The following is a 14,553-nucleotide window of genomic DNA, read 5'->3' as shown; positions in this document are numbered from 1 at the left end:
ACAAGTTTATCATAGGGACATAGAGTTTAAGGCCAGAAGGGACCAGATCAGTCTGACCTCCTGCTTATCACAGGCCACCAACACCACTGAGCACTCGCACACAAACCCAACAACCAAAATTAGACCAAACTCTTACAGTCCTCCGTAAATTAAACTATTATGTGCCACAGGTAGAAAATAGGAGGAACTGAGGTGCACCAATGCCTAAAGTTCCTTCAGTGACAGGGAAATGATCAGGTGGGACATAGCCAGATGGTCCTGGCAAACAACCTGCATCCCATGCTGCAGAGAGGAAGGTGGGAAAAAAACCCAGGTCACTGCCAATCGGACATTGGGGGGGTGGGGAGGAAGGGGGCTGAATTCCTTCCCAACCTTACATATGGCAGTCAGTTAGACCCTGAGCATGTGAGCAAGAATCAGACTGCCAAAGTTCCACAGATAGTAGCCCACAAAAGCTTATGCTCTAATAAATTTGTTAGTCTCTAAGGTGCCACAAGTACTCCTGTTCTTTTTACAAATAGCTATAGTCTGGTGAAGCGGAGGGTGGCTGGGCGGTTTCAGTAACTAGTAGTTTACCTTGTGATCAGTAGATATTTCAATCTAGTAGCTTCGCTTTTAAGGGCAATTTGAAAACTTACAGCTAAGATTTAAAAAAATTAAGGCCTAAAATTAAGCTTGTAAGGGCCACATTTCGGCACCTACGTGCATGGCCTGATTTTTAAAAATCCAGATTGAATTTCCAGTCACTGAAGATTGGATTCTGCTACCTTTACTCATCTTGAGTAGCATCATGGGACTACGTGTGGAACAAGGTGTGTTGGCTCAAAGTGTGTAAAGGTAGCAGAATCTGGTTCTGAATGAATTTACCATTGTCTGATCCAAACCAAATGAAAAGGTTGGGTTTTGAGGAGTTACTCCTGTTTGTTTCTCCCCAATCTCCTCAAGACTCCCATGTTAGCTGCCCACTTGCCCTCTTGCTGTGGAAGGAAGGAAGGACACAGCTCTTTCTGAAACCTAACACCAAGCACTTTAAGGGCTTGGGGCTTATTTTGGAGAAGGCCCCAGCTTTCCAGAAGCTTCTCTGAATTTCTTGGGGGTTGAAGATCTCACAAGAATTCATTTATTTTTACGTTTTTATTTGTTGCAAGATTTGTGGTATTTTCGCTTTCTGATTTGGCCAGAAATACTACAAACACAGACTTTCTCATGGTGCTATATTTAAGTTGTTCCACTTCCATTTGTAGAACTAGGAAGTACAGAAGAATATGCAGAAATGCTAAGTAACTGGGGAAGGGAAGAGGGGAAAGAGCGCAAACTTTCTCAAACTTCTAAACAAAAATTTGGCTAGCTCAAGGTTTGAGTCCATCCTTGTTTTTATCCAACTTGGTTGGTTCATCCCTAACTACTGCACACTGCTTATATGAACTGGAATATTGGTCAGGACTCCAAGGTTAAGTACTTATTCTGTTTTTTGAAAATGACATGGAGTTTGGTTAGGGCACTAGTCTGGGACTTGGGAAAGCTGGGCTCATTTCCCTGCTCCTCCACAGACTTCCTGTGAGGCCTTGGGTGCAAATCACTCTTTGCCTCAGTTCCCCATCTGTAAAATGGAGATAACTGCACTGCCCTACCTCAGAGGGGTGTTATGAGGAGAAATACTAGAACTGGTTGGAAATTTTCCGGTGGAGTGTTTTTCTGCTAGGAAATGCCAGTTTGTTGAAATTGATACATTATGTGGGAATGTGTCAATTTCAGTGAGATTTCCACAGAAGCCACCCAGATCCTCAGCAACCGCAACCTGCCGAGACTGCTTCTGTCTGTTTCAGCTTGGAAATGTTCCTGACTCACATGGCTGGTTTCTCACTGGAAACTTTTCCCTCCCAATCCATCGTGACTTTCAGGGAAGGTGCTGGATAGGTCTTAGTGTCCCCACCCCCCAAGGGAAAGGGGGGGTGTCACTTCTGCACAGTTCTATGTTGGGGAGCTTGGACCATCTTTCCTTCTCCCTCCTCAGTACTACAATACCTGTGAAGTGCGTCTGGCATTTAACTCCTGCTGGCTTGAGTTTCTCTGGCATAAGAAAATGTTATTAATGTTTGCAAGGTAGTTAAGCATCTGATACGTTTTAGGTTTGAATGGTTTAGATGGGCAACCATTTATCTGATCAATAATTGTAGGAAACTTAGTATCTGCTCTTTTGACTTGAAGAGCCAAGCCAATAGATGTAATAACAAAAGTCCAGGATTGTTACCCAGTTCCTTGAATTCACTTAAAATGCTATATTTTTAAAATACACTTGATATCTTTGGACATGCTGTGTTTTTGATAAGTTACTGAATTTTACAGAGATACAATATACAAAAAATAAACTGTAGGGTGAGATGATTTTTATAGTTAATGCTCCTTTTTCCTTGAGAGCTCAAACTGCCTTTAATGTACTTAGACATATCAGCAGTTAGGGCCAAATTCTGAGCAGAGGAACAAAACCCATGGAAAATGGTTTTTCTCTGAGGATAAGAGGGACATGCCTGTCAACTGTACCTCATTTTGAGGGACACAGCTCATCTTAGTCCCATAATTCTGTACTTTACACACAGATCCTATGTACCCTTACATTTGTTGTTGAAAATTATTTACTTCAGAAATAATATATCATGGGATTGAGGTACCAGAAAATATTGTTTACGCTAACGGAAAGAATCCACAGCATTTTAAGTGTCCTGCATGAATAATTTTTTGAGTCCCTCTTTTTGGGTCTTTGTCTTTAAGTGGTTGGCAGGTTGAGAGATTTGTAAAGTGCAGGGAGATGGAATCCTTTCCCCCAAATGGCCTGGTCATCTGTGCAATTGGGCAGTGCTCTCTGTTCCAAGCAATGGGAGAAATAGTCATCATGTTCTCCCAATCTCTTTAACAGGATACAGGCTCAGTGGATCCATGCTGTTGTCGGACACTGTGGACATGTTCCTATCATATCCACAACACACCCACCACTGTCTTCCACATTTAGATGTGGAGAATTGCCAACAGGCAGTACTTGGCCACACTTAAGGGAATGTGGCATTCTTAAGCAGGTACCCTCTCCTGCCTGCCCCCTCTGCCATTACGTCGTGGAAAAGTGTCATCCCCATTGCCACTGAAGCTTTGTGTGCCCATGCACAGTGCTGTAGAATCTTGGCCTTTTTCCTCTCTTCATTTCACTGATCCATTTAATTTGATAACTGCATTGTCAGCTCCCAGTGGGTTTTACAAACGTTCAAGAGGTTTGACTGTAGTTCTGTTATTCTGGGATTATTTTAATGCTCAGTAATTTGAAAGTCAGAATTGCATGCTTTGCTTAAAGGAATGGCGTATTTTCCTAGTATAAACAACATGATGACAAAGGGGTAAAATTTTACTTTGTTTATAGATGAGTGAAGAGGTTTGATGCATATGTCCTGGTACCTCAAACTCTACACAGACGCAAGTCTTTTCCAGGGTTATGAAAGAGTTTAGTTCAATTATTTCCCACATACATCTTTTTTTTTTTCATTCATACTATTTGGAACCAGAAACAGGAGTGCCAAAAATATGGGGTAGGAGGTCATTATAGCCTGACCAGAAACAGGAATGCAGTGAAGAAAAGACATGAGAGTCTGTTTCTGGTGAGCTTTCCAGTTCAGTCTGACAGAGTCTAAAAGGTCTAGATAAAGAGAAGATTTGACTGCCTCTGACTTGCTTGAACTTTGCTCCTCAGTACTTTGTATCATGACCTTCAAATGTTCTTAATTTTACTGAAACACATTGCTTTGGGAAGAGGAGTCTGATTATACCAAAGTCCCCCACTATAACAGCTTTCTCCTCTGTTTTTCACAGACTGTTTTTGAGAGGAATTGTCAATCAGATGATTGTGCCGCTGATTTGAAACTTCAGGGTAAATTATTGCTGTCTAGGTGAGTGAATTAAACTTTTGTCATGTTCTTACTTCTACATACTAGTATATAATTGATTTTAATTAAGGGCACAGCGAAAACCCAAAATAGAGATCCTCACCTTATACATACAACTTCTTTCATGACATGCTGATTATTATTAATGATATTATGATAGTACCTAGAGAGACTGATATCAGGCCCTGTTATGCTAGGTATTATGCATGCACAGGACAGTCACTGCTCGAGAGAGCTTACAATCTGAACAGACAAAGGAGGGGAAGGGGAATTAGAAGCACAGAAATATAAGTGACTTGTTCTAAGTCCCACAGTAGGTCAGTGTCAAAGCATAAGTTTTCTGTCCAATGCCATCTCCACTAGACCGTGCTGCCTCTCAAAGAAGGTGATGACAAAGTAAAGCTGCATGAAGCTTCTCCATTTTCCTTAATAAAAATGTGAAAAAATCTCAAAATATTGTCATAAAATCCTTTGTGGTATTAAATTTTATCCTACTCCCCTCTAATTTCATAAATTCGTAGTCTCTGCGGAATTATTTGTCTTCATTTGTCAGTTTCACAATCATTTTGTCAATATTTAGATAGTTTTTCCTTTTAGCTTCACTTTTCATCTCACATGGTAAAACTTGCCAAGTGGCACTATGTGAAGTTTTTGTTTTGTCTCATTTGACTTATGATCCAAGAAAGAGGCATATTATATTGCTTGGTCAGGATGTGCTAATTTCATTTCTGGATTTTTTCAGGTTAAAGGTGAGCCTTATGTATCACTTCTGTTTCCTTTTCCCTATCATTTTTAGCACGCTTTTAGGGAGTGAAATGCTGATCTGAAATATTTAACCATGTTTCAGGTGTTTTGCTGTTTGATGCAGATGCTGTCTGTGAAATCTGTAGCTTTCAGGCCAGGAAAGAATACGTCAAAAACAGTAAAGTCAGCAGATATAAATGCATTTTGCACAACTCTACAGTGTTTTATAGTTGTAACTACAGATGGGCCTGAACCAAAACCCTAAAAGCAAACTTTGAGAAACTATGACCAGCTCCAGCTCCCATTGAAGTAAACAGGAGTCTTTCCATTGACTAACTGGGAGTTGGATTGGGTTCTCAAGCTATGGATTCCAAGCTTGCAATTTGCCTTTCTCCCCCTCACTCCCCAAACCTGGACTTGTTACCTTATACAGAATGTTAGAGCTGTACAAAATGCACACTGGAGCAAAACTGGAGAACTGTTTTTTTCCCCTATTCTTCAGACCAGAGATAATCCAGAAAACTAGGGGACAAATCCTGAAAACACTTACTTGCTATGAGTTAATCCTCTGAAGTCATGGCAGTAAGCAATATAGTTAGTAGTGTTTTGGGGGACTGCTAGCTCTTTCAGCTGTTTAGATTTAAACCTGATTTTTTTATTTGAAAAATAAGCTGTTGATTTCACCTAAACAAAATAAAAATCATGACTGTAGAATGAGTGTAGGGTTTTCTAATACAATACAACATTGATACAGCAAGTGCTGATCAAACCACTCAGTTCTTCATTTTAGTTCATCTCTGAGTTACTATTTGAAATATACAAGATGTCTTCAAATAGATAACATATTCTGTTGATTTGCTGTTGTTTTTAATCTCCGAGACTGTCTGTTTCTGTTTTTAGAAAACACCCATAACATTCTTCAATCTAAAGAAATTAGAATATGTATTATTATTGCCTGTTTAAAATAAAAAGGCTACTCTGGATTCTGGTTTGGATAGGTTGGGAAAGATGCCTATCCTGTATAGTACGACTAATTTCTCATACATGCAATGCCATATGCTGAAAGATTGTGTATATAAGCATTTTTTTTGTAATTCTATCTGTCTATGTAACAGAAGTTGTTACAAACCTTCAGTCATTTCCAGTGCTTATACACCAGAATGAATTGAAGTATTTACAGGATCATTACATTTTTGTACTAGACAAATATATTGGACCTGATTCTGTTATCACGTACACTGGAAAAATTGCTCCATTGATGCCTATACAGTTTCATCAATGTAAAAAATTGATGTAAGTGGAAGTCCATTAGTTTCTCATTGTAAATTTTTCTGGTTTATATGCTTTTCAGTTACCTCAGCACTTCAGAGTCATCAGGTATACACAGTGCAATATGCTTTACAGTACATTGTTTTGTATCGCATCATATAATGCAAATTTTCTAAGCAGAACATCTAACTCTCAAAGATTAGGTTACCATCATGAGAATTAATTGCAGTGATCACCATTATAACGTTAGGTACCGCACAGCAACTCTGTTCTGGGGTTACGCAAGGAATGAATTTGACCCAGTGAGAACTACATAGTAAAAACGTCATCCAGTGCTTTGGAAATGTACCCCTGGATGGCATACACTTAGCAAGCATATTGAACTAGATAACAAGAAACAAAAATAGCAGGTCTGCTCTGAATTTCTTTGTAGCTTTTTATTGACTAAGATGCTTTGGGTACAGATTATCTTCCCTTGTTCAATATTTAGGCTTAGCAGAATTCAACGGTTAACATTGCATGTCAAAATATACTAAGTAATTTTTGTTAGGCAAATTTAGAGTTTGATTTATCTGTGAATTTTGATTATCAATGGAAATATATTTTCATTGATTTGTATGCATGTACAGTACAATTGATGTTTGCTGACATTTACTGAAAAAAATCAAATACCAACCAAGCTAGGGATGTTAAGTATTTAAAAAAATTAATCGCTATTAATTGCACTGTTAAACAATAATAGAATACCATTTAAATATTTTTGGATGTTTTCTACATTTTAAAATATATTGATTTCAATTACAACACAGACCACAAAGTTTACAATGCTAATTTTATATTTATTTTTGATTACAAGTATTTGCACTGTAAAAAAAAAAAAAAAAAGTATTTTTCAGTTCACCTCATACAAGTACTGTAGTGCAATCTCTTTATCATGAAAGTTGAACTTACAAATATACAAATGTACAAAAATACCTGCATTCAAAAATAAAACAATGTAAAATTTTAGATCCTGCAAGTCCACTCAATCCTACATCTTGTTCAGCCAATCGTTCAGACAAATAAGTTTGTTTACATTTGCAGGAGGTAATGCTGCCCGCTTCTTGTTTACAGTGTCACCTGAAAGTGAGAACAGGTGTTCATGTGGCACGAGTATAGCCAACATTGCAAGATATTTATGTGCCAGATGCACTAAAGATTCATATGTCCCTTTGTGCTTAAACCAACATTCCAGGGCACATGTGTCCATGCTGATGATGGGTTCTGCTCGATAACAATCCAAAGCAGTGTGGACCAACGCATGTTCACTTTCATTATCTGAGTGAGATGCCACCAGCAGAAGGTTGATTTTCTTTTTTGATGGTTTGGGTTCTGTAGTTTCCACATCAGAGTGTTGCTCTTTTAAGACTTCTCTTAACATGCTCCATACCTCGTCCCTCTCAGATTTTGGAAGCCACTTCAGATTATTAAACCTTGGGTCGAGAGCTGTAGCTATCTTTAGAAATCTCACATTGGTATCTTTTGTGTTTTGTCAAATCTGCTCTGAAAGTGTTCCTAAAATGAACAACATGTGCTTGGTCATTTTCTGAGACTGCTATAACATGAAATATATGGCAGAATGCAGGTAAAACAGAGCAGAGGACGTACAGTTCTTCCCCAAGGAGTTCAGTCACAAATTTAATTAACGCATACATTTTTTTAACAAGCATCATCAGCATGGAAGCATGTCCTCTGGAATGGTGGCCAAAGCATGAAGGCGAAGCAGATACGAATGTTTAGCATATCTGGCATGTAAATACCATGCTGTATTGGCTACAAAAGTGCCATGCAAATGCTTGTTCTCATTTTCTGGTGACGTAAATAAGAAGAGGGCAGCATTATCTCCTGCAAATGTAAACAAACTTGTTTGTCTTAGCAATTGGCTGAATAAGAAGTAGGACTGAGTGGACTTGTAGGCCCTTAAGTTTTACATTGTTTTGTTTTTGTAACAAAAAAAATCTATATTTTTAGTGGGTCTTCACTAGACTCGCTAAATCGACACGGCTGCATCAATCACAGAAGTCCCGATCTACTCGTAAGTATAGACATAGCCTTATGCTGGAAATGATGCTGGGTTTCTGGCATGTTCTACTTTTACTGCTCTTTTGCATGTGGGTCAGGTGTGCGGTACACCTGGAAATGATGCTACTGCATATATCAAGGCCCTCCACTGGGGATGGGACTTGGCGGTGTAGGGGGAGTGCTTGAAAATGATAAACTATGGAAAAACTCCAACCATTTCAAAAAGTTTTGGGTTTGATTTCATGTCTAGGCATGGGCAATATCCTTTGTAGAGCCTGGTGGCATTCATATGTACTGGTTCACTAATGCCTGAAATAAACTAAAAGGTTAATTTAGAACATCCTCAGAAACATGTCTTGAGGGCCTGGGTAAAGTCCTTTATGTTGAGGCAGAGAAGAGACATTCAGTTGTACTAAATAGAAAGGAGATTCTTTCTGAGGCTACGGATCATAGACAGATTCCTCTCTCCCCCCTCCCCTCCCGCCCTTGCAGCTTTCTAGCTCCCAGAGTAATTTAACACAGCCTGTGCAGTTAGTATCACTTCAGAGGGTCTTTATAAGTTCTGGCCTGGATGAATCAGTCATGGAGGGGGCTGCCTGCACTTCCTCAAAATTGCAATTTCCAACCTCATTGGTGGTCGGCCTTGTGCTCTACTTCCTTTGACCACAGCTCTAGAAAGCTTCTGTAAAAGCATACCTTCTTCTGCATGTTTGATATGACTCCACCACTGCCATCGTCATCTTCTCAATTGGTACAGGACTGCAATTTGCTGGGCTCGTCTAAGTATCTCCTCTCTACATACATGACCCCACTTCAAATCTATTTTCCTTAAACTAAAGAAACAAAAACATGACCTTTTAACATCTTGGATCGGAACGGTCTCCGCATCACTGTCTTAGAATTGCTGTGTTAGTGAGACCTTGTGACTGACTGACTGGAGACTGCAAAATCTGGAAAAGGGTTGCATTTAAAAACTGATGGGCTGATAGTATTCATACCATATAAATACTTTGGCAATCCTAGTAGCACAACATGCAACCCTAAGGAGAACAGGAATAAAATATTTTCCAGTCGAATTTATTTTTATGGCTACAGCCTTTTGGATAGCAATAAGAAACTGGCCATGCATGCCAACCAACCAGCACTAAAAATGTAATAATTTAAAAAGCAGATTACAGACCCACTGTAATAGTTATATTGAATCTAAACTCCAATAACTTTTATATGTGGACTAGTTCCAACAGAGAGAGAACATTTCTCCTGATGTATTTTTAAAAATACATTATTTAGTATTGAAAATAGTAGTCATAGATCATACACAGTATGAGAGATTTCAAAGGAACACAATGAAATCTGTTTTCTCAACAGAGAATATCTTTTCCATCAAGTTTAGGTAGCAAGTCTTGTGCTTTCATTGAGCCTCTGTGTACCTGCTCATTTAGAACTTGAAGTGCATCTGTGTCCCCATAATGTGCTGGGTGAAATTCTCCAGCCTCTATTATGCAGGTGGTCAAACAAGATGACCACAATGGCCCTTTCTGGCCTTAAAATCTATGAATCTATGTCCCCCTGACTATATATGAGGAAAAGAACACTCTGGCCCTTTAAGATAAAACTGCAGTCGCCAGAGTAGCAGGATGATGAATGGGAACACACATCTTGTTTGACATACTTGAACTGGCTTCAGGTTCTGGTGTGATACCTGGCTATCTGGTCGTAGATTGATGCACTGAGTCATGAGGAATTTGGGAATATGCCTGTCTCCACGGGGCAAACCTAAAGACAACATGTCTAGGAATCCCATTGAAAAAAGAGTGCATGAATCCATATGAAAATGCTGTCTAGCATATGTTGCAGACATTGGAGCTTTCATGCACCTGTCCCAGTATGTGAGCCATGATCGGCGTGTGTTGAATCAGCAAATCCTTCTGACCATGTAGGCTGGATTTAATATCAAGATGGTCTTCTCTCTCAGGCTACTGTTTGGGAGCTAGCTTAGTGCTAGGCACTCAGGTGTCTTTTCAGCAAATGTAATGATACCTTCTAAATAGAGCCTGATAAGTAATGGAAACTGATCTAAAGTCATGGAGAATATTTGCTTTTGCTTGTGTATCAGAAAAGGTGTTTGGAAAAAAAATAGGCTGTCCCATGAAAATCAAACAAAAATTTGGAGGAAGGAATAAACAAAAGTCTGTTCTTAGAGCAGAATAGACTGGTGCCTTCCTTAAGAGATGCAGCTAGAGAGGAAATCCTGCATGGCTGTGTAAATGTAGTGGCAATCTGTGTACCATAGGAAACATAGTAGCATTACTATTTATAAAACAAAATAGTGTTGCTGTGGCTTCTCATATGGCAGCTGCATTACCCACTGGTGGTGATTGAATTGACTCATATGTATAGTTTGGAAATCAGTTTTGGAAAGACAGAGGACTGCAAGAATCCTTGGATAAAAAAAATGCTATATAAATAATTATTATTCATAAGAAAATTTCAAAGGCAGCTTGTGTCCCATATAATTCTGTGACATAAAGTTACACTTCATCTGTCATTAGAACTAGAATTGTTCACCAGCTAGAATATGTCTAGTTATATATCTGCCCTCAAGACCAAACTGTTTGGAGAATGAAACAAAGTTATTTTCATGTTGACTTATACCCAATCTGCTGCTCTTATTACAGACCCAAATTTACCTCCCTCCCACACAAACCTGTTGTTCTCACTCTTTAGTACTGTAAATTATTTACATTGGAAATACAGAATTGTGAAATGAAACGTGTAGAACACCGGAGATGTTTGAGGAATGATAGTCCTGTTATATGAAGAATTTCAAGGTTTTGAAATTTTGTTTTTGTTCCTCACTGAATGAAAACAGAATCTTTCAAAAGTTTTTGCAAAATGCAATTTTGTTGAAAAGTCTGTTTTCAAATTGTAAAGGTCAGGTTTTGATTTGTGTGTCTCTTATCTCCGGAAAGGATCAGAGACTCTACCTGGGACCTCAGAAGCCTTTCCATTGAAAACTTAATTGAATTTGATACTTTTTGGCAAAATGTTTTAATTTCTAGGAAATTTTATTTTCCAATAGAAAAAATTTTCAACCAACTGCATAGAAAATAAAAAATTTTCTATAGAAATGTTTTCTATGTCAATTTGAGCAGCTAGGATGTGGCCAGAAAAAGCCTAATTCTGTTCCCACTAAAGACAAAGGTAAGACTTCCATGGGCATTGGATCAACCCACAAATTTGTAGGCATTTCACTTGCACCAGTGAAAAGAGTAATTTCTTATAGGTGCTTAATCCCACAATCATTTGAGAGTTTTGTGGGTGCAAACTGTAAATGCAACTTATGGACACGCTTCTGCTCCCATTAAAGTCAACTGTAAAATTCCCTTTGTTTCAACTGGTGCAGGAACCTGTGCTTAAAAATGTAGCCCTGATAGTTTCACTACAACCCGTCCAACTGTTACAGAACATGGGCAGAGAGAATCCAGAAGTAGCAGATAAATGTGTGTTATGACGTACATTTCCTTTTCACCAATAACAGGGAAATAGCATAGAAAGTAGTTAAATATTTTAAGAATACAGATACTGTATAAGCCCCCAAAAAAGAACAAACAGTATTTTGAAGATCAACAACTTTTATTAGTTAGAGTCCATAGCCTTTAATTACAGATATTGTGATTTTTTTTTAAAAAGGTTTTTACATTGGTCAGATTTTGTAAACCAGCAGAGAAAAGCAGCAAGCTTGTGGCTTAGTGTAGGAAGTAACATGTTTCATAAATTTGACTGAGCTCATGGTACAGAGCTTATCTTGCTTTGATCAGACAACAGGAATTGGTTTTCAGTGAGGCCTCATGTTTCATGGCCTGCGCTTTGTGGTTTTCTGCCTCTACACAGTGTCTTAGCAAAACAGTGGTGATGAGGAAAAAAATATCCTTTCATTTGGAGCTTAATTACTTGTTCTGATAGGATCTATTTTTTCTTGCTCTGTAGGCCTTCATAGCAGATGAAAAGAACAGGAGTACTTGTGGCACCTTAGAGACTAACAAATTTATTAGAGCATAAGCTTTCGTGGACTACAGCCCACTTCTTCGGATGCATCCGAAGAAGTGGGCTGTAGTCCACGAAAGCTTATGCTCTAATAAATTTGTTAGTCTCTAAGGTGCCACAAGTACTCCTGTTCTTTTTGTGGCTACAGACTAACACGGCTGCTACTCTGAAACATAGCAGATGAAGGGTGTGATGGGTTAGATCACAGAACCCCCCTTGGGAGCTGCCACCTGATGTGCCAAGACTACCTCCGGCCCTGCTTTCCTGCCCAGTCAGCTTAGGACTTCAGTTCCCTGCTTGGTTTGAGACAGACTCGCTAACCTGCTGCAAACTCAGACCCACGTCTGAACCACGTCCCCTAACAGCTGTAGGCTTATCTGAAAGCAGCTAACAGAAGTGTTCTTGGCTTTAACACTCAGATGTCCAACTCCCAATGGGGTCTAAACCCAAATAAATCTGTTTTACCCTGTAAAAAGCTTATACAGGGTAAACTCATAAATTGTTCGTCCTCCTTAACACTAATAGAGAGATATGCACAGCTGTTTGTTCCCCCCCAAGTATGAATACATACTCTGGGTTAATTAATAAGTAAAAAGTGATTTTATTAAATACAGAAAGTAGGATTTAAGTGGTTCCAGGTAGTAACAGACAGAACAAAGTGAATTACCAAGTAAAATAAAATAAAACACGCCAGTCTATGTCTAATACAGTAAGAAACTGAATACAGATAAGATCCTCACCAGTTCCAGAATGCTTCCTTTTACAGACTAATCTCCTTTTAGTCTGGGCCCAGCAATCACTCACACCCCTTGCAGTCACTGCCCTTTGTTCCAGTTTCTTTCAGGTATCTTTGGGGGTGGAGAGGATCTCTCTTTAGCCAGCTGAAGACCAAATGGAGGGGTCTCCAAGAGAAATAGACTTTCTCTTGTGGGTGGAGACCCCCTCCTCTCTCCTATGCAAAGTCCAGCTACAAAATGGAGTTTTGGAGTCACCCGGGCAAGTTACATGTCCATGCATGACTGAGTTCCTTACCAGCCAAGCCACATTCCTGGGAAAGTCCAGATGTGGATTGGTGTCTCCAAGTTCATTGTTGTCTTAAGTGTTTCTTGATGGGGCACTTACTGAGAATAGTCTTTTCTCAGAAAGCTGACCAACTGCTTCACTACAGCCTACTTAGGATCAAACAAGTATGCAGCCAATACTCATCACTTCGAATACAAAAATGATACATGCATACAAATAGGATTAATAGATTCAGTAGATCATGACCTTCACAGAGATATGTTGCCTGGTATATGTAGCATAAAACACATTCTAGTTATGTTTTTTATATATATATATATATACACACACATTCATAAGCATATTTCCATAAAGCCTTATGGGTGGCACTGTCACAAAGGGTTTTTATTCCATTTATTTTATCATGCCTTAAACAAAAACTTCATTAATCAATATTTTTATACTCTGTTTATCCTAGTCAGTTTATTCAGAGCAAGAGAACTTGCCAAATTATCTGCTTTACAGAAACTTAAAGAAAAATTTGTGCACTCTGGAATTTTATAAATCTCAGTATTAGAAAGGAAGGATCAGTGCTCTTGGGGTCTGATCCAAAGTCCATTGAAGTAGGTGATGTCACATGAAGTACATGTTCCAATATGATAGTAATTTACTGGGTCAAAGGACACGTAGAGTCTGTGGTCAGTTCCTAGGAATATCCTAGGATAGTATTAAGATTTAAGAGGCTCGTTTGTCTTTCCAGTTAGAAGAAGAAGGGTAAATGTGGGACATGCGGGGATTTATAATTTCCTTTATGATGTCTCTCAAAATCATGCTGCGACACCACACTGTAATAAGAACAACTTCATAGCTTAGAATTATTTTATTGTAGAATAACTGTCATTCCAAAGCAATTTGGTGTAACATAAGGCATAAAATGAAAATGCCTACTATAATATTTTTGTACTTGTGTGTGAAGTACATTTCAAATATCATAGTATATATGTAACTAAATATTCATAGTTCATTGTTTCAAAGAAGCAGTCTTTTTATTCTTAGCCTAGCTCTATTCTTAGCTATAATTTGTTGCTAATGAGGTGCATATTGTATTTATGGATAATTTTGTTGCATCACATCAAGGATCTGATTTGCAGTTTCCTGAAAGGACTACCAGCAGAGCCAGTGATTAATCAGAACATAATGTAAGTTGCAGTAGGAGAATCATCTTAGGGAACTAGCTGAATGTTTTCCATTGTTGAGTGTGCATTGGGATGAAGGAATAGTTCCTTGGTTTCCATCTGGCCAGTGGCACTCAGAGCATCATAAATCTATCACACGTGAAAACATCTATTGCAATGGCCAGTCCTGTGCCTGCTGAGAGTACAGTGATTGAAGCACTCCAGATGGTAATGGAACCAACGAGTAATGAGTGATTACAGAGCTCAAAAATCCAGTGGCAATAAAAGAATATGGATTCCTACTCTCTCTTTGCAATGGGCTGTTCTCT

The 14,553-nt window shown here is 38.7% G+C and overlaps 1 protein-coding gene across 1 annotated transcript in view; it reads left to right on the top strand.

Annotated features, from left to right (window-relative positions):
* The window catches only part of ITGA9 (integrin subunit alpha 9), a 296,310-nt gene that overhangs the window by 159,824 nt on the left and 121,933 nt on the right, over nt 1–14,553 (top strand). The window contains exon 17 of the mRNA XM_054019618.1: nt 3,853–3,929. Coding sequence (XP_053875593.1) covers nt 3,853–3,929 — 77 coding nt within the window. The remainder of the gene's footprint in view (nt 1–3,852; nt 3,930–14,553) is intronic.

Source organism: Malaclemys terrapin, chromosome 2 (assembly GCF_027887155.1).
Source record: "Malaclemys terrapin pileata isolate rMalTer1 chromosome 2, rMalTer1.hap1, whole genome shotgun sequence".
Taxonomy (NCBI): Eukaryota; Metazoa; Chordata; order Testudines; family Emydidae; genus Malaclemys; species Malaclemys terrapin.
The sequence above is the reverse complement of the archived record's forward strand: the minus strand, read 5'-3'. Positions and strand labels throughout refer to the sequence as shown.